Below are 23,972 nucleotides of genomic sequence, written 5' to 3'. Positions count from 1 at the left end.
TCACTGTTCCTCAGACCCACGTCTTGGCCGAGACCAGTATGCTTCCCATAATTCTCGGTCTATCACACCAGTAACCAATTCGCCTTCTCACAAGTCAGTCTCATATCATAGACTCACTGATGTTCTCAGGTACTGGTAGCGTCACAAAAACCCTTCCACACCCAAATCCTACCATTCAAAATGGCATGATTTACCACATGACGCTTACAAAAGGATTTTACCCTTTTTCTTTTTTCTACACCACTCTTTTTTCTTACTCCCTCGGATTCTGCTCCCCAGACATCCTTCACATGGGTACACCTCTTTTCCAATTGGCGTACCACTTGGGAGTGGGGATTCCCATTTAACGGTCAACCTCTTCTGAGTCAGCTTACCATGGATTATCCACTGATCAAGCTGCCTCTGTTTTCACTAGTCACGGAATGGGTCATGTAATTCATGCTTACAAGACTCATACGTTCTCCGTTCGAGCCTTTCCATTCCTCTCACTTAACTGTCTACCATGGGGAACTCTTTCCCTCATAGACATCACTTCTACCAACAGGGTCAGTGAGTTACACACCTTGTTACATACTCACCCGACCCTGTGTTCCTCCGTGACAGAGTAGTTTTACGTTTTCAACTTCATATCCTTCTTAAGGTAGACGTTGCATCTCACCTTACTCAGAATATACTCTGCCCATTTTCCCAACACTTCTCTCTCACCAAAGCGAGAGGGTTTTTCCACTCCTTGGACGTTAATAGTGCACTTGCATTCTATCTAGACTGCACTACACTCCATAGGAATTCCACCTAACTCTTTCCTTCTGTGGCAAGAGCCAAGCTGCGAGTTCAGTGGGCAAACAGACCTATTCCTCCTAATTGACGGTCTGTATCTCTTTTTCCTACCATCAAGCAGGCATTTCACTACAACACTGTGTGTAACCACACTCTGTTCCGTCCGTCCCAGCCTCCATATCTTACCTTCAGCCGGTGCTGCTTGTACATATTTATCAGGCTGCGACCTGCAGCTTTCTCCATGTCTTCGAAGTCATTATTGCTTAGATACGACTAGCCGGCATGCTCCATGTTTGGCCAGTCCGTCTACTCCTATTCTTTTTGGTTTAACTACCCAACATCCTTCCACCAACTCGTTAAGGGTTTCAGGATGCCCTCCGTTCCAAATTCCACACCCGTCATTGCGCCTTTTGCGCGTCTTGGGTGCATTTGGTGCACTCTCGGGCATCCTCAGCTCGGTACTCACCCATATGTGAGAACTACCATCCTGCTTGTCCTGTGAGAAAGCAAATGTTGCTTACCTGTAACAGGTGTTCTCACAGGACAGCAGGATGTTAGTCCTCACGAAACCCACCCGCCACCCTGCGGAGTTGGGTCTGTATACGTTTTTACTTTTATTTAGTTTCGCTTGCGCTTTTTGCTATAAGACGAGATTGAGGGAGACACCTGTGGTCATAGGGATAATTGCAGGCTGAGCATACTCAGTGCACTCAGTGTGCCAGTGTCAGTCAAAGCTTTATTGAAACTTTGACAGAAACGTTTTCCATACAGGGCTCCATCCTGTGATGTCACCCATATGTGAGGACTAACATCCTGCTGTCCTGTGAGAACACCTGTTACAGGTAAGCAACATTTGCTTTCTCCTTTCTTGAATTCAGGTACTGTTTTTGTCTCTGCCACCTCCATTGGGAGGCTGTTCCAAGCATGAGCTACACTCTCTGTAAAGAAATATTTCCTAAGATTACCCCTGAGTCTTTCTCCATTCACCTTCATCCCTTGGCCCCTCATTCTAGAACCACCTTTCTGATGAAAGAGACTTGCCTCCTGTGCATGGAAACCTTAGCGGTATTTATATGTCTATCATCTCTCTCCTATCTCGCCTTTACTCTAGGGAATATATGTTTAGATCTTTGTCTATCCCCATGTGCGTTAGAACAGAGCACAGACCATTTTAATAGCCACCTTTGGGACAAACTCCCACCGGTTTATAACCTTTTGAAGGTACGGTCTGAAGAATTGTACAGTATTCCAAATTTATCTCCAGGGACCTATAAAGAGACAATATCTCCCTTTTTCTGCTGACCATTCCTCTCCCTTTGCAGTCCAATATCTTTTTAGTTTTTGCTGTTGCGTTACCAACCTGTTTGGCTATCTTAAGGTAATCAGATACAATCAATTCCAGATCCCGCTTTTGTTTTATGCTTATAAGAATTTCATCCCCCGTACTGTACCTCTCCCTTGAGCTTTTTTGCAACCAAATTGCATATCTCTGCATTTTGTAGCATTAAATCTTAGTTGCCAGGTCCTAGACCATTCCTTGAGCTTCGCTAGATCCCTCCTCTAATTTTCCACTACTTCCTGGCTGTCTACTCTGGTGCAGATTTTGATATCGGCAAAAAGACAAACCTTTACTGACAGTCCTTCCGCATTGGTGCTCCTTGAAGTAAAATACTCAGTAAGTAATGAATAAAGCACCCAAAACCAAATGCTGCTTAATTTTTTCTTCTCAACACCACACAAGGAAAAGAATCCTTGAGACCCTTCCTTTTGGTCCCATGGGCATCCCCCACAAAACAGTGTGTAGCTCAGTACATTTCAGACCAGACCAGAGAACACTCCTCATGCTCCCTGGACTGCTTTCTGGTCCTCTCCCTACTTTTATCACTATATCACTTCTTAAACATCCATTGGGCATATGCCTAGTGTACATTTCCCTCCTGCTCTTCCTCTTCCTCAATATATGCCCTTGGAGACACATGGTAGCATTATTGCAGGTCCATGACGCTTCCTGTTGCTCCTACCACAGTCCTCCAGCTTAGTAGCCCGAGGCTCAGCGCTTTTATGTTTTAGTGCAGATTCTACTGTACAATGTAATGGCACCAGCCCTTGGGTTGATAGGTGGCCATTATGTACAACCGGAGAAGGGGGCAGGAGTGACGGAGGATGGCTTCTGCCCCAGGAAGACCAGTAGACCTGTGCTGAGGTAAGGGCCAGAGTAGGGGAAGATCATGAGGAGTGGCGTGGTCCTAGGGGCCTTTTGCTGACGTGAGTTTGGTGGGTGGGGGCAGAACCCAGAACCTGGCGCAGGATTTAATTTAAAAAAAAAAAATGTTTTAGTAACTGGAGGAGAGCACATCCGCATTAGCATGTACATGCACACCCTACCAGTTATATAAGAACATAAGAAATGCCATACTGGGTCAGACCAAGGGTCCATCAAGCCCAGCATCCTGTTTCCAACAGTGGCCAATCCAAGTCACAAGTACATGGCAAGTACCCAAACATTTGATAGATCACAAGCTACTATTGCTTATTAATTACCATAATAGCCTTTTCTGCCTTTTCTGACACTTCAAAATGAATTGCATTTAGGTACCCTAGGAATATCCCTATCCCCAGAGGATTTTGTCTATGAGCCTGCTTTTCAAATCTATCCGTGGTACAGCATTTGCGCATAAGTGGGCGCATGGAGATTAATTCTAGTATTTTATAAATTGAGAGTTGGAAGTTGCACAGTACCACATATTTCTGCTCTGAAAGTACACTCTCAGATATTTCCAATGCAAGTAAATGCATGTTTTCTCTGTTTTATAAACGTACATGTGTATATTTTAGATGTGTATAAAATATATGCATAACGCCAATTTGTACATGGAGACAGGTATTCTATAAGCATGTATGTATACCATTTTGAAAATACATACTTGGGTGCGTACTTAAAATCACCAGCTTGCTGATACCTCCGCTGGTTTACCCAGTCTGTCTCCAGTTCACCTTAACCCTCTAACACTTCATCTTGAACCCCCCATTTCACCCAGGCTTCCCACCCAAAAACTGCAGACAACAGATGAGTCTGATTTCACTTGTGCGAGTCAATTGGCAGGTTTAAAGGTGTGCGAATAAGTTTGGTAATGCATGTGCACATATCTCTTACAAAATTTCAACTACCGCATATATTTCTGAACCTCACCCCAGAACAGTCCTTTTTTCGCCCTGGTAAAATATGTGCTAAATGGAAAATACACGCAAACCGTTTAAAGTTTATAAAATAGCATGAATGTGAATCTATGCTACTTATGTACATATGTTATTTTACATGTAAACTCCTTTAAAAATTTACTCAGAAATTTGTACCTAATGCAATGGAGAGTGAAGTTACTTGCTTAAGGTCACAAGGAGAATTAGTGGGATTTGAGCCCTAGCTTCTCTGGTTTGAGCTGGAAGCCTGCTGCTGTAACCTCTAGGCTACTCTGCTCATAGTCTCCAACTGACACCATCAAACACATTATAGATATATATAGAGAGAGAGATTGGAGGGTAATCTCTGATATTTAATCTCCATCTACAATAGAATAGAACTACAGTTCAGTTCCTTTGTGAAGAATAAATCTTAAAGCTTAATTTTGGCTTTCGGTTACAAAGCAGAATCCTGTAGCCTTATGCTTTTTATATTTATTTATTTATTTATTTATTTATTTATTTATTTATTTACTATACCGGCTTTCACGACCAGAGGTTGCATCAAGTCGGTTTACATTTAACAAGTCGTGCATTGAACATAGAACTAGAGGTATTGAACTGGTGCAGAAGATAATAGTTACAATGAACAAGGAAGTTAACAACTGGGATAGGAGGAAAAAAGAGAAAAGGGACAGGAATATTTACATAGTAAAACGCATTTACAGTGAATATTTACATAGTATGCAATAAATTACCATAATAGCCTTTTCTATGATGGTCCTTTTTATAGGGTGTAAACCTCTAATGTTGAGACACAGTGAATGCTATTTTGTCATACTAGGATTTTTGTATTCTGATATATAGACTCTTTGTATGTGACAGTTTGTTGATGCAACCTGTCACAGTGTCTTCCATCCTGGTCAGAAAGGACCAATTCCTGGAGTGAGACTGAGTTGAGGGCCAAAGGAGTGGGGGCAGGTACAAACAACACGTTCAGGCATATCTGGCAAAGTCAAGACCTGAAATATTATTGCTCCCACGGAAGAGTCTTGCACAACAGTTCTTACCTCTTCCAGAAAGTTTTCTGAAGATCCAGGGGGTCCTCTACATTATACCCTGACTGGGGAGAGACAGGATCAGCCATTGCCTACTCCAGAGACGAAGCCATTACAGCACTAAACCGCAGCCCGTTCTTCAGACTGTCAGCATCTGATATAATCAGGCATCAAAGGCACTGGTACATTTAGCACCCCTGCATTGTTTGGTGGTAATGGGGGAGATCTTCCCTTTAGGCTTAATGAGACAACGTCATTGGAATTCATTCTCTTCCAGCCCCTCTTGTGGCTCCTTGCCTCCATCTTCAATCGTGTCAAGCTGCACTGTTTGTAGAGCAAAAGAATCAATTGGGTCGGTCTGGGGATAATGATAGCTGAGGATTTACACTAATGAGCTTACTCTTGTGCTTAGCCATGATGATTACAGACTGGGAGAGAGCTTAAGACTAGATCTAACTGTGACACTATGCATTCTCGCCATCTTGCTCTTGCCCCCTGTTTTTTAAATATTGACAAAATGCATTGTTTGGTACTTGTAAAAGGAAAGTTTATGTATTTATTTTATTTATACTCTGCCTTTTGTGACTGGTCAGCTGCTCAGAATGGATTAAATTCAGATTCTATAATGACTACTGAGTAATGATTAATTATCTTACACTTGCAGGTTTTCCATGGCTGTTTGGCTTTAATGTGAAGTTTTATCCCCCCGATCCTTCACAGTTGACAGAAGACATTACCAGGTACACAGTTTGAAAAATTAGAGAGCCCTTTTGGTTTCTTTATTTTCTGTTTTTCTTGCAGAACGACTTCAATGCAGGTTTTTCCAGACATAATAGGGACCCATGCCAGTCTTGTATGCCTGATTTAATATGGCGGATTGGATGAGAGGGGGACTATAAGAGCATCATGTACTGTACTTTGAGTTCTTTCTACCCCCTTAATCTTAATTACTTTGTCCAAATAGCTGCAAACCAGGAAATCCTGAGTCAAGCAACCACTACCCTCAGCAGGAAACCTAGAAGGCTCCTTTGCAAATCTGTGACTATAGGGAATTAACTAGTAGATATTGTTGGAGACCAGTGACTAGGGAATAGGAGCGAATTCAGGGCTCAAAGCCATACATCAGTGTTGCAGTCGCTTCCCTATCATCACAAACACACACAAATGTGTTGTGAGTTAAAAACTATATTACACGGTTGCTTTGAATGTTTGTTTACAAACGAATATTTGATTTAGAAGGCAACAATAAGGAAAGCCTTTTCAATGAGTAAAATAGCATTTTACCTGCAGAAATTATTCAACCTGCCTATGTAAAAGTGCCGGTGTTGCAGAAATTTGAATGGCAAAGTCATCAAACAGGAGAAATAGAATCCAGGAAAGGGAATAAAATAATATGCTACTTTGGTTATAGAAAGTCATTCATTTTTATATAATATTGGGATCTAGCTCTTTATAGAGTGACCTTCAGGTTAAAATGGGGATTAGTGTTTTACTTTTTGAAATATTGTCGAAATATATTGTGGTTTGTTTGCTTGTAAAAGGAAGGGTCAATGAGTGCTCATTTTGCAATTGAACAATGTGGATGCTTTTACCCATGGATTGAAGAAGCAGTCCCAGGGAGGAGAGAAGGCAGAGATTGGAGCAAAGCATGCCTTGATCATACAAAGCTATGCACACTATTTTTGATGGAAAATTACCAGCAGAGGAAGCAGGCACAAATCTCTGTAGGTAACTTTCCTTACATAGTTTTGCTTTCATTATTTCTGGGTTAAAATTTCGTACAAGGTTTGTAGAACTCTCTCAGAGACTGATTTACCCCCTTACATTATAGAAAGAAAGTGCTTGCATGTAATCGTATATACTGTAGTAACTGTCCACTTTTAAAGTATGAAAATACTGTTAGGTCAATATAAAATGTTGGTTTTCTTATTTTTTTTGTGTCAGCAGTTTCTTCCTGCTTCTTTGGGGGCTTCCAACTCACTTGGAACTGAGCTCTACTGGGGCTACAATACTGTGAACTTTTATTCACAACTATCTAGAGCTTTTCCCCAATTTTTGTTTTAACTTCATTTAATGCAGCCACCATAACAGCCAGGGACCAGAGAGCACACCTCCATGAAGAACACCTTGTGAATACATCCTGAGTCTGGCCACTACATTATTGCCCTTGTGTGGTGACGGAGGCTTCCTTCTCCGTTAAGAGTAAATGCTGCCTTCTCAGCATCGCCATCCCTGGCTGGCCTAGGGAGGAGAAGCCAGTCTTGGCAATCAAAGCCAGGTTTCCTACATGGCAGTGATTGGGCCAACCCCATATACGTTTTTTGCTCTTGCCTCCATTTACTCCATTCTACAACTAGGGTCTCGTAGGAGCACTTGTACTGTTTGCATGGACTATCTTGGATTTGGTTTCCTCTGATGAATGGTTCTTTCATGTTCAAAATTGTAAAGCTCTCTTATTTAGACCCTGAAAGGATTGTTTTGTTTTAGTAATCTGACTATATTTAAATGTAAATGCTTTTCTTTATCTAGACTAATATGTTCAAGATGGTTCTATCATCTTCTTTACGAGCAGAGAAATATTTTTTCTCTTATGCTTTCCAATAATGTGTACCAATGAGTACTGGTTAAAGGCTATAATTACCAGGGCTTAATTTGTAGACAAAAAGGAAGCGGAACTGCGGAGTAGAAGTGGGTTGTGGGGGGGGGGAGGAAGGCAGATGGCGGGAATGAGGCCAGGGACAGTTGTGAAGTGTGCGAGGGGGGGGTGGGTTGAGGACTGAGTGTGAATTCTCTTTTCCCCAAACACAAATATATGCAAACATACTTTTCACACTTCAATTCAGCAGGGGACCCACAACTGATTCACAGTGCCAGTTCTGCTTCATTTCTTTGGGTTCAGGAAAAAAGGTAGTAGAACAGCCATTCTCAGTCATTCTCCCAAGCTCCAGGTAACAGACACAAAAATGATTGAATTAACACAAGTTTGAAGCTTGTGAACAATAATTCCAATCAAGGCCAGTGCTGAAGCTTTAATTATTGGCACTGCTGCAGTTTCTGCTTCAGGATCACACCCCTTCCCCTCTTCCCTACAGAGTAGGACTGGGTTAGGTAGCGGACTGGAGGTTAGGTGTTCCAGGCTCACTGCCTCCCCGTTTCTTCTCTGTAGGCTGGTTGGTGGGGCTGGAGTAGAACACCCACTGCTCTGCCTCTTAAGTTTGAAAAGAAGTCCTAATAATTACTCAGCATTAAAGAAAAGAAGTGATTTCTTCTGTTTGATTTGCTTCTTTCTCATGTGTGTTAGATAAGCTTCAGATTTGGCTGTCATCTAGAAAAACCATCTCTGCAGATCTACATTTAAATCTGAAAGAGTTGGAAGCTTTGTGGGATAGATACTGTTTCTTCTGCCTTCAAACATGCTGTTATCCCAGGACAAGCAGGATGCTAGTCCTCACAGATGGGTGACGTCACTGACGGAGGCCTGCTGTGGGAAAACTTCTTTTTTTTGTTGTTAAAGGTTTTTATTGAAACAACAACAGAATGAAACCTACAGATCGGACCATACAAGTAGAAAATGAAGTATACATAAGAAACTGCACAAAGCTGCAATCAGAGCCAGGAACAACTGTAGGTGAAACATCACAGAATAGCAAAACCAAGTTGTTTATGTTTAATGAATATAGCACCCCACCCCCCCTAGCTTCACAATGACAAAAGAGATTAGAAAAGCATAGCATACATGGAGTCACACAAGCATAGATATGATCCTATGGGTTTCCCCCCAAGAGAAAAAAAAAAATAAAAAAAAATATGAAAAGCGAAGGGCCCCTACCGCTAACATAATATTTAAGGCAAAGGACCCCCCCGGCCCCCCAGAAAGCCATTGTTGGTAAGGGTGCCAAATCGATGTAAAACGGGAGACTGTCTTATTGTTGAATGCTGTAATTTTGGATAATAAATAAATTTTCCGCACTCTGTTGTGAATGTCCTCTATCTTGGAAGTTCTGGTGTCTTTCCATAAACGTGCTATCTCACAGCGGCTGGCAGTAGAGACAAATTGAACTAACTGATTAGAATCCTGCGAAAGCCCAGTGGGTGCCAAGCCCAGCAGGGCCTGAGCAGGAGTGAGCGAGGGCAGACCCGGGAAAAGCTTGCTCAACCAGAGGGACACCTGCCTCCAAACTAAACTGACATGGGAGCAGGTCCACCACATATGATAAAACGTGCCCTCCTCCCCACAACCTCGCCAACAAGTATCAGGATATAAAGGCAAGAATTTATGTAACTGTGAGGGACATTTGTACCAGCGGTACAAGAGCTTATACGAGTTCTCAATAAGAGAAGCAGCAATATGTCCCCTGCCCAGCCACGAAAGACCGACTTCCAACGCTGAGGGGTCCAGCTAACCCGAAGATCTCGCTCCCAAGCCGTCTGGAAGGTGTAAAGAGGGGGATCCCGTACCAATAACATTTGATAAAGCCTTGACAGCATTTTGGGGCAACTATGCGCCCGCTCACAAAGTTTCTCAAAATCAGAGGGTTCCTGAGCGAGTGGAGTACTAAGCCCGGTGGCCTTAGCAAAATGCGCTAATTGCAAATAGGGGTACAACGCCGACTCAGGTAAGTCATAGGCTCGCTGAAGATCAGCAAAAGAGCGTAAAGCTGTAGAGCCCCAAACATGTCCCCACGTCGTAATGCCCCGTCGTCTCCAGTCTAAAAAAATGGAGCTCTCACATCCCGGGCGAAAGGCCTTGTTGTAATATAAATGGGTACTGGCATGGTATTCCCTATTTCCCACCAGGGGAGCACCAAGGTGATGCCACAGGTGAAGCAGCATAAGTGTAGAGGGAGGCAACACCGCCCCCGGATTCACCGTCCAGGTGTGCTTAGGCTGCCAGATAAGGCTACTGAGCGGAACAGAGCCAAAAAGTTCCTGGTTAATAATAACCCACAGTTTCTGCCTACGGGATGATTGTAAATCCACCAGTTTTTTAAATTGAGCAGCACGATAGTAGCGGATAAGATCCGGAACTCCCAGGCCACCTCTACCTTTAGGTTATGTAAGTACTCTACAAGCTACCCGGGGTCGCCTGCCCGCCCAGATGAAAACCATACACCTTCGCTGCCATTGTTTTAACATAGACATGGGAACCAGCACTGGGAGTGTCTGAAAAAGATACAATAATTTCGGGAGGACATTCATTTTAAAGGCAGCCATTCTACCCAACCAAGATATCTGATATCGACTCCACTCCTCCATATCCTTTGCTAATTTAGTCCACAGCGGGGTATAGTTAATGGTAAGCAGATCTTGCGTTACACTAAGGTGAATGCCCAGATATTTAATTTGGGTTTTGGCCCATTTAAAGGGGAACAGCTCCTGAAGGAAATTGACCATGCGGGTATGTAAATTGATGTTAAGAACCTCTGATTTTTCCCAATTTACGGCAAAACCAGAAACCCTACCGAAAGCCTCCATCTCAGCAATAACAGAGTCGAGAGAGTCGGCTGGGTCTGAGAGCATAAACAAAATGTCATCAGCATATAGGGATATCTTGGGAGACAAGGCGCCCATAGGTACCCCAGAAATGTCAGCATTGCCGCGTATGGAGATAGCAAATGGCTCAAGAAATAAAGCAAAGAGGAGGGGGGATAGCGGGCAACCCTGCCTAGTCCTCCTGCCCACATCAAAAGGAGCCGAGTAGCCTCCATTTACCTTTAAACATGCCCGGGGAGAGTGATAGAGCTGACCCAACCACTGTAAATAAGAGGAGCCAAACCCCATATGCTCTAAAGTCTGAAAAAGATAAGGCCAGTGCACTCGGTCGAATGCCTTTTCAGCATCAATTGACAAAGCCACTGCCGGGATGTTGTGTGTTTGGGCATACCAGATAATGTCCAAAATTTTGTGAACATTATCCGCAGTAGTCCTCCCAGGAATAAAGCCAGCCTGATCGAGCCCCACCAAGTGAGAAATAAAACAATTCAATCGGTTCGCCAAGATTTTTGCCAGTAACTTAACATCAATATTCAATAAAGAAATGGGCCGATAAGAACCACAAACGGATGGGTCCCGGTCAGGTTTAAGTAATAGTGTAATGCCCACCAAGTTGGCCTGGGCAGACAGGGACGACCCCGTTTTCAGGGAGTTGAAAAATTTCAACAATAGAGGGGCTAGGGCCGTAGCAAATAATTTACAAAACCGGGGAGTATACCCATCGAGGCCCGGGGATTTCCCCAGTTTGAGGGAGTCGAAAGCGTCCTGAAGTTCCATAGCGGAGATGTCCCCATCTAAAAATTGTCGCTGGGCCGCCGTCAAGGTAGGGATGGGAAGCCGAGACAGGTATGCCTCAATCGAAGCTTCCTGTATATCAGGGTCGCCATGGAACAGAGCGGAGTAAAAACTTTGAAAGCAGCCCCGAATAGAGGCATTATCAGTAAGGAGCCCCCCAGAGGGATCCTTTATTTTTAAAATAGTGGCTTGTGCCTGCTTCCGTTTAAGGCTGTGGGCTAAGTAACGTCCAGCCTTGTTCCCACCCTCAAAAAATCGCTGTTGGGCCAATTCCAATTGATGGGCAATATGGGCAGAATCTAGGGCCATAATCTTATCCCGCAGCTCCTGGATGGACCCCCGCTGCGTAGAGCCAACTCCGTCCCTCATATGAGCCCGCTCCAACTTGGACAAGGCCTTCAGTAACGTCTGGCGCTCCAGCTCCCGCTGTTGCTTAACAAAAGATGCTCTCGCAATACAAGAGCCTCGTAGGACACACTTTAAACACTCCCATAGGGTCCCAGCCCCCACCTCCCCGGTATCATTATGAAGGAGAAATTCACGAATTTCCCGAGTCAATTGTTGCTGAAAGCTACCATCTTCCAGGAGGGAATCATTTAGTCGCCAAAAACGCTGACCTACATCAGACGGGCCCATACGCAATTTAAACCAGATAGGCGCATGATCCGACCAAACTATAGGTTCAATATCAACCCCTGTTACCGCATTAAGTTTGGTCCGGTCAAGCATGAACATATCCAGGCGGGAGTAGCTATTGTGCGAGGGTGAGAAGTAGGTATAGCTGCGGGAAGTAGGGAAGCGAGAGCGCCAGACATCCACCCCAGCTATAAGCGTAAGAATCCGTTTGAGCGCCTTCCTGGCCAGGGCAGGGTCAGAGCTAGAACCCGCTGAGGTATCAAAACGGGGGTTAAGCGTCAAATTGAAATCCCCCCCCAAAATAACACTTCCCTCCGCATGATCCATTAACAGCTTGTACAATTTAGTATAAAACGCTTCTTTCTGAGAGGTAGGACCATACACCGAACAAAGTGTATAAGACTCCCCGCCCAGAACTACATTAAGGAGAAGGTAGCGGCCTAACGGGTCAGAAAGAATATTCCGGACCTCAAAGTAAATGTCTTTATGCACCAGGATTCCCACACCCGAATATCTGGAGGCAGGTGTCGCCGCCGCCCAAAATTGATGGGGGTATTTTTCTGAGCGTAAGAGGCCCTCATAACGCTGGCGTAGGTGAGTTTCCTGGACATAAATCACCTGGGCAGATAGCCTGTCTATTTCCTGAAATAAGAGCTTCCGTTTCCTGCCTGAATTCAATCCCTTAACATTAAGGGAGAGGAAGGTAATTGAGGTCATAATCTTAATATCTCTGCACCTCCCCTCCCCCAATCCCACAGCCCAGCACCGAGAACCAAGAGTGCCAGCCCAGAAGAATCCGATAACAAAACCCCATACTCAGCCATCCCCGTGTAATAGCCCGGCAGTCCACTTAAATAGAGGGAACCCCTGGCCATACTGACTACCATATAACACTCTAAGAGCATGAAAGCCGGGCATTGTGAAGCTAAACCCCCCCCCCCTCCCCCCCAGCAAATATCCTGGATGGTTCCACACCTTCCAGAGAAGAACACGGAGGAAGAAACCATGCCGGGGTGTGGAGTCTGCCCCCCCCCGGGAGCAATCAATTGATAATCATAAAGTCAGAATACACACTGTGACAACAGAATAAGTCCACCCCATGAAATAAGCGAACAAAGATGCTGAGGCACATCTGAAATGGCAGTCAGTTTCACGACAACTTAGTCAATAAGAGCCCAAATAACTGAATGGGCTGGGCAATTCAGGTGAGGGTCCCAGATTCCCCGTGGTCGCTGGCATTCCTCCGAAGCCGACGGCCTCCTTTGGTGACCCGTTGCCAGCGTGGGGCGGTTGGTCTGGAGCCGGAAGCAGCCACCTCTTTAGATATCGGAATATCCGCAGTAATACCCACGGCTTTCAGGGCTTGCACCGCATCTTCCAGATGGTGAACTTTATAGGATTTCCCATCCACTTGGAACCAGAGGCCGAAGGGGAACAGCCATCTGTAGCGTATGGAAGCACTGGCCAAAGCAGAGGTGACCGGTCGCAGAGCCATTCGTTTGCGCAGGGTACTCGCCGCCAGATCTGCAAAAATGGAAATGTCATTCCTCTCCCAACTCCAAACACGCTGCTTCCTGGCCGCTGCAGCGATCCTCTCCTTATAAGCATAAGAGTGAAAACAGACTACAATGTCACGTACCCGGTTGCCAGACTTGGGTCCCAGGGACCGATGCGCTCGTTCGATCCCTGAATCCAACGCAGGACCCTCGCTGCCGGTCTCCGAATTCCCAAGAAGCCAGAGGCATATTTTTTGAATAATAGAGACACAGTCCTGATAGTCCTCAGTTTCTGGCACACCTTTAAAACGAAGGTTACAGCGTCTGGTCCTGTTCTCCAAATCTTCGAGTTTGTCCTCCAAATTCGTTTGTGCGGATTTTAATGCGGTCACCTCCAGCTGCTGCTGCTGCCAGCGCTCCTCGTGCTCATCCAAGCGAAGGTCCGCGTCATCCACACGGCGGCCCAAGGCCGCGTTGTCCTCCCGCATTTCCTGCAGCTTTTCAGCGATTTCCGTTTTAAAGCCTTTAATATCGCGTCGCAGCTCCATAAACCAGGAGCGCATCTCGGATCGGAGGGGACGCTCTGGGTCCGGGAGGTCTTGGTCGGATTCCACGTGCTCCGGGTCCTCCTGCTCGACTGCCACCTCCATTTTAGGGCCCTGGAGGTCCGGCACGTCTCCCCCTTTGCTGTATGAAAATTTTGCAAAGTCCACGGTTTTTTTTTTTGCGCCATGGCCCCACAGCGTTCCGCTTCCCAAGCGCCCAAAAATCGCCGCGATTCGGGTGGGTGGCACGGTGTTTTTGTAGCGAAAAGTGCTCCGGGGCTGAGAGCTCCTCTAAGAAGCAGCCGGCATGGGAAGTGATGTCACTTCCTCCTCTGCTGTGGGAAAACTTCTGTCAAAGTTTCTAGAAACTTTTGACTGGCACTGTGAGGCCACTGAGCATACCCAGCATGCCATGATATTCTCTGCCACAGGGGTCTCACTCTAGTCTTCGTTTTTCTGCGCTGCTGTAAGCATCGCGGGGATAGGAGCCCTGTGAGTTTACTCACAATTCTGACTGAAAAGTCAACTTTTTCACACATATTTTCCCATTTGGGGTCTCACTTCCCTTTTGTCATCGGACGGTGACAAAACTGATAGCGTTTTTATGCTATAACACTGAGTTTTTTCTCACAAACTTTTTTCATCGACGGCTGTCAATACTGACATGGCTTCGGGTTTCAAAAAATGCCCGATTTGTAATCGGACCATGTCAGTAACAGATCCACATCTAGAATGTGTAGTCTGTTTGGGTGAGAAGCATGATATTTCATCATGCCAACAATGTCAGGAGATGACCCCGAAAGGTAGGAAACTTCGGCAGGAAAAGATGACACATCTTTTCCATCTTCAACTAGTTCCCTCACCTTCTACTTCGACCAAATCATCTCCAACAGGAGTTACAAAAAAACTCCTTCTTAAAAAACCTCGACTGGAGGGATCCGGAGACGCAGCTTCACCAGCCCCGTCGACGTCATTGACAAGGTCAGTCACAGAACCAAGGCCTAAACACAAGCATCGACATAGTCGATCCTCGGCGTCACCGTTGCTTCCCCCCCGGGGGAACTGAGCGCGAAGCGGCATAAAGACGGGGATATACCGCTAACAACCACACCTAAGCCGATGCCGCCTTCGAAGTCACCGATACCGACGCCTTCATCGGGATCGATGCTTCCACCTACTACGCAAGACTTAACGGTGCTTATTAGGCAAGTAGTGATGGAAGCCTTGCAGGCACAAGTTCCGGCGACCGCGCTGATGCCGGCGAGCACCCCGATGCCGGTGACATTTTCTCCACTTACGTCACCGATGCCAGTAACATCCATACCAATGCCATTTCAATGCCGGTGATATCCAGAGTTCTCTCGATGCCGGAGAGAACCCCGATGCCAGTAACATCGATACCATCGATGTCCTCTGACCATCACCACATCGATGTACTCCTTTTTATCCACATAGATATCGACTATTTCATCGATTCCACCGCCGATATCCATCTACACCACAGCACCCACCCTACATTTTAGTAAAAAAGCATTGGTATCTGCAAAAGACATTGACTAAACCTAAAGCTTCGATGCCAAAACATCCACCAACAGCGCCATATCTTCCTGAGACTTCAGGTTCTGCCGAAGCAGCGCTGCATGGTATCCTTACTAAGCACTACCAGGATTTGTTATCCTCCTTGCCATCTAATCCTATAGAAGAGGATATAGAAGACACTCCACTGGAGGACCCTTTGCCAGGACCCTCTGGTGTTCCTCCTCCTCATAGGACTGCAACTACTCATCATCAAACTCAAGATTACGACACTTGGTCTGACACAGCCTCGGATACCTCCTCAGAGGCATTTATGTCTGACCCATCACCACCTCATGCCAGGAAACAGTCCCCTCCGGAGGATTTCTCTTTTACCACCTTTGTACAGGAGATGGCGGACTCCATCCCCTTCAAGTTACAAGCAGAGCAGGACAACAGACTTTGGAGGTGCTCCAGTTTGTCGACCCTCCAAAGCAAATTGTTGCAATTCCTATCCATGATGTTCTATTGCAGCTACAACAATGCCTCTGGGAACACCCCTGCTGTGTTCCTGCAGAAAATAGAAGAGTGGATAGTACATATCTTGTACAATCCACACCTGGATATCAAAAGCCACAACTTCCCCACCATTCAGTGGTCGTAGAATCAGCGCAGAAGAGGTCTAGAAGAACAAAGGGTCCACTCATCTAATCCTCCAGGTAAAGACCGTAGGTTCCTGGATTCCCTGGGCCGTAAGGTTTTTCAAGGTGCAATGTTGAATTCCAGGATCTCATCATATCACCTCTATATGACTCAGTACCAGAGAAATCTGTGGAAACAAATAGAGGAGTTTGTTCCATCTCTTCCTACACAATACCAAGAGGCTACCCAGGCTATCATAAACAAAGGTTTAGAAGCCGGTAAGCATGAAGTCCGAGCTGCCTACGATGGCTTTGAGATGGCTTCAAGAGTGGCTGCGACAGGCATCAGTGCCAGGAGGTGGGCCTGGCTCAAAGCCTCAGACCTTAGGCCAGAGCTGCAGGATAAGCTAGTAGATCTCCCCTGCCTAGGAGACAACTTATTCAGATCCAAGGTACAGGATGCTGTGTCTCAATTAAAAGAGCACACCGAAACATTACGACAGCTATCTTCCTTCCACACATACTAGCCGCAGACCGCCACAAAAAGACACCAGACGGCCTTTCTACCGACAACGGAGATATTACCCTCCTGCATCTAGACCCAGGCCCTCCAGAACCCAGCAAAGACCACAACAACGGCAACAGAGAGCAGCTAGGCCCCAACCTGCTCCACAAACAGGACCTGCTGCTGGTTTTTGAAATTGCATCCAGAGAACAGAGCCTTTACTCAAATCCTCAGCCAGAACTGCCAGTGGGAGGCCGGATATCCAAGTTTTACAACAATTGGATATCAATAACATCTGACCAATGGGTCCTATCAATAATAGATCGAGGATATCAACTCAATTTCATTTCAATCCCCCAAGATTTTCCACCTAGTCAATCTCATATCACCGAAAATCACATGCTTCAACTACAAATAGAATCATCCACCCTTCTGACAGCCAGGGCAGTAGAGCTGGTACCCAGGTCTCAGAAGGGCAGAGGTTTCTATTCCCGGTATTTCCTCATTCCAAAGAAAACAGGAGGCCTACGTCCCATCCTAGACCTCAGAAATCTCAACAAATTTCTAAAAAAGGAAAAGTTCAGGATGGTTTCTCTAGGCACCATGCTTCCACTTCTTCAAACAGGAGACTGGCTTTGTTCTCTGGATCTTCAAGACGCTTACGCTCACATTCCAATATTCCCTCCTCATCGCAAGTACCTGCGCTTCATGGTGGGTCATCAACATTTCAGCTGGTTAAAATGCTAATAGTCGTTCTACAATTCCTTCCCTTTCATATCCAAGTTATTTTTCCATGTTTTTTGTAACTTTCTCACATCCAAAATATTGTTATAATATTTGTTAAGTTTCATACTATATTTGTTGTTGTATTGGGAAATGTTCTTTACTTTGTTACTCTCTGTCTTTACTCACATTGTTAATTGTAAACCGGGTTGATGTGATTCCGATCATGAAACTCGGTATAATAAAAATAATAAATAAATAAATAAATAAATTTCCAATACAGAGTCCTGCCATTCGGCCTTGCCTCTGCTCCCAGAGTATTCACCAAATGTCTGGCAGTAATAGCAGCAAACTTGCACAAGCAAAGTGTCCATGTTTTTCCATATCTAGACGATTGGCTCATCAGAAGTTACTCTCAAGAGGGAGCCCTCACCTCTCTTAGTTGAACAATTTCCCTACTTCAGTCCATGGGTTTTCTCATCAATTATCAAAAATCCCACCTTACTCCATCTCAACTACTTCAATTAATAGGTGCAGACTTGAACACCATACTATCAAGAGCCTTTCTACCCGAGGATCGAGCAGAAACATTATCCCTGTTAGAAAACTCGATTCACTCAAAGAAACAAGCAACAGCTCATCAGTTTCTAACCTTACTAGGCCACATGGCCTCCACAGTTCATGTCACTCCGATGACAAGACTAGCCATGCGGGTAACTCAATGGACTTTACGATCTCAATGGATCCATTCAACCACTGCATTCCCCAATTCAAGTGACTCACCAGCTACGTTCTTCTCTACTTTGGTGGGTGAACAAGGACAATTTGCGCAAGGGCCAACCCTTCCAACAACCAGTCCCACAGATAACGTTAACTACAGATGCATCCACTTTGGGTTGGGGAGCACACATAGACACTCTCCAAACCCAGGGTACTTGGACAAAACTCGAAGCAACATTCCAAATCAATTTCCTGGAGCTTCGAGCTATACGTTATGCACTGCATGCGTTCAAGGACTGCCTTTCACACAAGACTGTTCTGATCCAAACGGACAACACAGTAGCCATGTGGTACATCAACAAACAAGGAGGTACAGGCTCGTATCTCCTTTGTCAAGAAGCTGCACAGATTTGGGGCTGGGCCCTGAATCACTCAATGTTCCTCCGGGCCACTTATCTGGCAGGCATACACAATGTAGTGGCAGATCGACTCAGTCGTCCGTTCCAACCACATGAGTGGTTCCTGGATCCCTCAGTAGCGACCAGGATATTCCAACGTTGGGGACAACAGACAATAGACCTCTTTGCGTCACATCTGAATCACAAAGTGGACAGATTCTGTTCTCTTCACAAACAGAAAGACCAGCCAGCCAAGGATGCCTTTGCTCGCCCTTGGAACTCAGGCCTACTATACGCGTATCCTCCAATACCGCTCATAACCAAAACCCTAGTGAAGCTACAACAGGACAAGGGGACCATGATACTCATAGCCCCGTATTGGCCTCAACAAGTATGGTTTCCCACACTCCTAGACCTCTATCAGGGATCCAATTCGCTTGGGTGTAGCTCCCAATCTCATCACTCAGGATCAGGGTCGGTTGCGCCATCCCAACCTCCAATCCCTATCCCTGACAGCATGGATGTTGAAAGCTTGATTTTACAACCACTCAATCTTTCAACCAATGTATCTCAAGTGCTTATAGCTTCACGTAAACCTTCCACACGAAAGAACTATTCTTTGATATGGAAGAGATTCACTTTGTGGTGCAGACAAAAGAATATTGATCCTTTCACTTGCCCCACTGCTTTTCTTCTAGACTACTTATACCATCTTTCAGATTCTGGTCTCCAGACTTCATCTGTAAGAGTACATTTAAGTGCAATCTCAGCTTACCATAACAAGATGGGAGATGCACCTATATCCTCACAGCCTCTTGTCAGTAGGTTTATGAGAGGTTTAACTCAACTTAGACCACCAATTCGGCCTCCAGTCACAGAATGAGACCTGAATCTGGTTTTAACAAGACTCATGCGTTCTCCTTTCGAACCCATAGATTCCTGTGATCTTAAATTTCTCACATGGAAGACTATCTTCCTCATAGCCATTACATCAGCTAGAAGGGTTAGTGAGTTACAAGCACTTGTCACGTACGCACCCTACACAAAGTTTCTACATGACAGAGTGGTTCTCCGGACACATCCAAAATTCCTTCCTAAGGTAGTTATGGAATTCCACTTGAACCAATCCATAGTTTTACCCACATTCTTTCCAAGGCCTCATTCTCACCAAGGAGAACGAGCCTTACATACTTTGGACTGTAAGCGTACACTATCTTTCTATTTAAATCGCACTGCAGTCCACAGGAAATCCAATCAGCTTTTTGTTTCCTATAATCCAAACAAACCGGGTAAAGCAGTGGGTAAACATAATCTATCCAATTGGCTAGCAGATTGCATACAGTTTTGTTATGAAAAAGCAGGCCTTCCTCTTCAAGGGCGAGTAAAGGCACATTCAGTAAGAGCAATGTCAACCTCAGTAGCACACTATTGTTCAGTGCCAATCCTTGATATATGTAAAGAAGCAACATGGAGTTCTCTTCACACCTTTGCAGCTCATTACTGTTTAGACAAAGAAGGACAACAAGATTCAGCCTATGGAAAATCTGTCTTGAAGAACTTGTTTCCAGTTTAATCCCAACTCCTTCTACATCCAACCAGCTGTGATCTTCGGCTGATTCATTTTCAATAATAATACTTCACTGTTGCTTCACTACAAAATGACTCAGCCTCTAGCATGCTAATCACCCATATGTGAGGACTAACATCCTGCATGTCCTGGGATAAAGCAAAATTGCTTACCTTGTAATAGGTGTTATCCCAGGACAACAGGATGTAGTCCTCACGAAACCCACCCGCCACCCCGCAGAGTTGGGTCTCATACCTTTTATTAATTTATTTTTTACTAAAGCTTATTGCTACATACGAGACTAGAGTGAGACCCCTGTGACAGAGAATATCATGGCATGCTGGGCATGCTAGGTGGCCTCACAGTGCCAGTCAAACGTTTCTAGAAACTTTGACAGAAGTTTTCCCGCAATAGGGCTCCGTCAGTGACGTCACCCATATGTGAGGTCTACATCCTGCTGTCCTGGGATAACACCTATTACAAGGTAAGCAATTTTGCTTTATCATACCACCCCTTAAAAACTCTGGAGCCTTCCTCTCCTGCCAGCTATTGTCCCAAGTCCCTTTTGCCTCCAAAATACTGGAATGTGGGCTGTTCATCGCCGCTGTCTTGACTTTTACATCTCAAGCCATTCATAATCCACTCCAGTCTGGTTTTTGCCCTCTATGTTCAACTGAAACAGCCCTTGCCAAAGTTTTCAATGACTTGTTTATGACTAAAGCCAAAGGTCTTTCCTCTGTCCTTATCCTCCTCGATCTGTCTGCTGTTTTGACACTGTTGTTCACCACCAACTCCTTGATACTCTATCCTTGCTTAGATTTTGGGACTCTGTCCTGCCTTGGTTCTCCTCTTACCTCTCCCATTGCACTTGTAGTGTTTTCTCTGGTGGTTCCTCCTGTACTGCCATTCCACTATCAATTGGGGTGCTTCAGGGTTCTGTCCAGGGCCCTCTTTTCTCTTCACTATATACTAATTCCCTTGGTGCTCTGATTTCCTCTCATGGCTTTCAATACCATTTTTATGCTGTTGACTCCTAGATCTACCTTTCTACACTGGAAACTTCACCAGAAATCCAGTCCCAGATCTTGGCCTTCTTGTCTGACATTGCCAACTGGATGTCCCACCACCACCTTAAATTTAACATGGCCAAGACAGAGCTCCTTATCTTCCCCCCCCCCCCCCCAAGCCCACCTCCCCTCTCCCACCTTTCTCTGTTTCTGTGGATAACACTGTCATCATCACGTTCCTTTCAGCCCGTAACTTGGGACATTTTTGACTCCTCACTCTCTCTCTCTCTCCAATTCTTTACGCATATCCAAAGCTCTGCTAAAACTTGATGTTTTTTTCTCTATAACATTGCCAAAATCAGTCCCTTCCTTTCTGAACAGACTACCAGAACCCTTATCCTCTCATCTTCTCCCACTTAGACTATTACAACCTGCCTCTCACAGGTCTCCTGGCAAGCCACCTCTCTCCACTGCTATGTCTTAAATTCAGTTGCACGCCTTATCTTTTGCCGAAGTCATTATGCTCACATAACCCCTATTCTGAAGTCACTGAATTAGTTCCCTGTCTGCTTCCGCGTACAATTCAAGCTCCTCTTTCTCACTTTCAATTGCCTTCACTCTGCAGTACCTCACTCTGCAGTACCTCTCCTTGCTTCTCTCTCTAGACCCCTCATGCACTCCACTCTTCAGACAAGTCACTCCTGTCTGTGCCCTTCTCTACTACAAATTCCCAACTCTATGCTTTCCACCTGGCTGTGCCATTTGCTTGGAATAATCTTCCTGAATGGATGTGTCATACTCCTCGCCATGTGTAAATTCCATCCAAAGACCCACCGTTTTGAAGCCACTTTTAAATCTTAGGCCTGATTGTCTGCTTTTAGTCTTAATGAACTTTCTTTTCTTTTTTAACCATTGTCTTGCATTATGAAATTCCCCAAATCTCTTGTCCTGTATGCTTGTCTTATTATATTGTAAGAACTATTGAGAATGGACTGTCTTTTTTTTTTGTGTTTTACAGCACTGCATATGTCGTGTAGCACTATAGAAATGCTTAGTAGTAGTAGTATAGTAGGAATTCAAACCAATAGATGATCCTATTGATTTGAAAAAATCAACTCTGCAATCTAGGATTTATTCTAGATTACTTCACCACTATGGATGAAGGGTTATCCTTGGTGATAAAGGCTTGTGCAAAGTTCCATATTTGACGACACATTCAATCTTTTTTTCTTCTTTTTTTTTTTTTTTGAAGGAAAAGTCTTAAAATGCTATTGCATGTTTTGGTTTTATTAATTGACTACTGTAATTCTCTTTATGTAGGGCTTCTAGACAAAAAGCCTGCATAAATTACAAATTGTCCAGAATATGCCAGCCTTAGTGGTTTTGAGTAAAGTCAGGGTGATAGGGTTACTCAGAGGAATTACGTTGGTTGCCTATTTACTGAATACAGTTTAAAATTCCATTTTAGGTAGAGCATTCCAAAGAGTGGGACCTGCGATTGAGAGAGCACGCTTTCTAGTGAGATCGAGTCTGGCTATTTTGGCAGTGGGAATGTCCAACAGTTTTTTGTTTGCTGAACGTAGCTGCCTTCTAGGTTTGTGCATAACCAAATAGAGTTATTGTGAAATAAGTTATGAATCATTGTGAGTATTTTATACTGAATGCGAATAGAAACAGGTAGCAAATGTAGGGCATAAAGAGTAGGTATTATATGTTCTCAACAATTAGAATTGGACTTGTCTTGAGTGAAACCAGAAAGGCATGTGATAATAAAATCTAAATAAACTATGGCAACAAGTTACTGTTAAGATTCACCAGACATGCACTCGGCTTCTTTCTTCCTTCCTCCTCCTAACCATTACCTGCAGGAGTCAGCTGTTTCAGTGAGATGACAGGGGGGGGGGGGGGGGATATGGGTTCTAAAACTATTTTCTTAATGGGATCATAATCGCCGTTGCCATCTTGAACTCAGGAGAAAAATTCTCTTCCCCTGTATCCAGAAGATATCTAGTTTTCTGATTTTGTTCAGGTAATGGCTAAGGCCATTTCAATTGAGTTGTAGAGTCCAGGGCATCTCTGTTTGGCCTTAGTATATCCTATATAGCCTGGACTCAAAATTCATTCTGTTAGGTTATTCTTTGGTGCAGTTGGTGCATACCATCATATAGAAGGAAGTTATGTACAACAATATTTGCAAGATTTATGCAGGGTTTGCTTTTTTTTTTTTTAAACCTTCCACTTTCATTGGACCTCAATGTGGTTTTAACCCAGGTGGTGAAAACCTAAAAACCTTTGAGCCTCTGAATTCTTATGAAGTAAAAGTAACTGACCTGGGAGAGTTGCTTTTTCTGGCAACAGTAACTACAGCCCTGCATAGTCAAGAGAACTTTAGGGCTTAGTAATTTATGCACTTTATATTGTTTCATCACAACAGGATGGTATTGCAAATGTGCCTAAGGTTTTGATGGCCATTCACCTTAATTAATCATCCTTCCAACATTTGTTCCAAGGTTATATGCCGTGTTCCTAGGCCATATGTCGGGGCAACCAACTCTTGTCCTCAAGATCTGCAACCAGGCATGGTTTTCAAGATATCCGAAATGAATATGCATATGAGAGAGATTTGCATGCACTATCCCCATGGTATGTAAATATATCTCTTGCATATTCATTGTGGATATCCTGAAAACCAGGATATCCACAATGGCTTCTGAGAACCAGAGTTGGTACTCCTGCTATATACCAACAAAGGTGAACAAACTATGAACATTTTGGGTTGCAAGAGTGCTGTTGCATTCTACCTGAAATGGACCAAAGCTTGTAAAATATCCATTCAGCTTTTTGGGTTTTTTTCCTCAATAATCCAATGGGATTGTTGTGTTGAAGAAAGCATTGTCTAATTGGATAGTAAATTGCATA

The 23,972-nt window shown here is 44.5% G+C and overlaps 1 protein-coding gene across 13 annotated transcripts in view; it reads left to right on the top strand.

The window, feature by feature from the left end:
- EPB41L2 (erythrocyte membrane protein band 4.1 like 2) overlaps positions 1-23,972 on the top strand; it is a 647,115-nt gene that overhangs the window by 358,024 nt on the left and 265,119 nt on the right. For all 13 annotated transcript variants that reach the window (XM_029594566.1, XM_029594576.1, XM_029594575.1 and 10 more), the window contains one exon: positions 5,677-5,752. In XM_029594566.1, the coding sequence (XP_029450426.1) occupies positions 5,677-5,752 (76 nt within the window). The remainder of the gene's footprint in view (positions 1-5,676; positions 5,753-23,972) is intronic.

Source organism: Rhinatrema bivittatum, chromosome 3 (genome assembly GCF_901001135.1).
Source record: "Rhinatrema bivittatum chromosome 3, aRhiBiv1.1, whole genome shotgun sequence".
Classification (NCBI taxonomy): Eukaryota; Metazoa; Chordata; class Amphibia; order Gymnophiona; family Rhinatrematidae; genus Rhinatrema; species Rhinatrema bivittatum.
The sequence above is the reverse complement of the archived record's forward strand: the minus strand, read 5'-3'. Positions and strand labels throughout refer to the sequence as shown.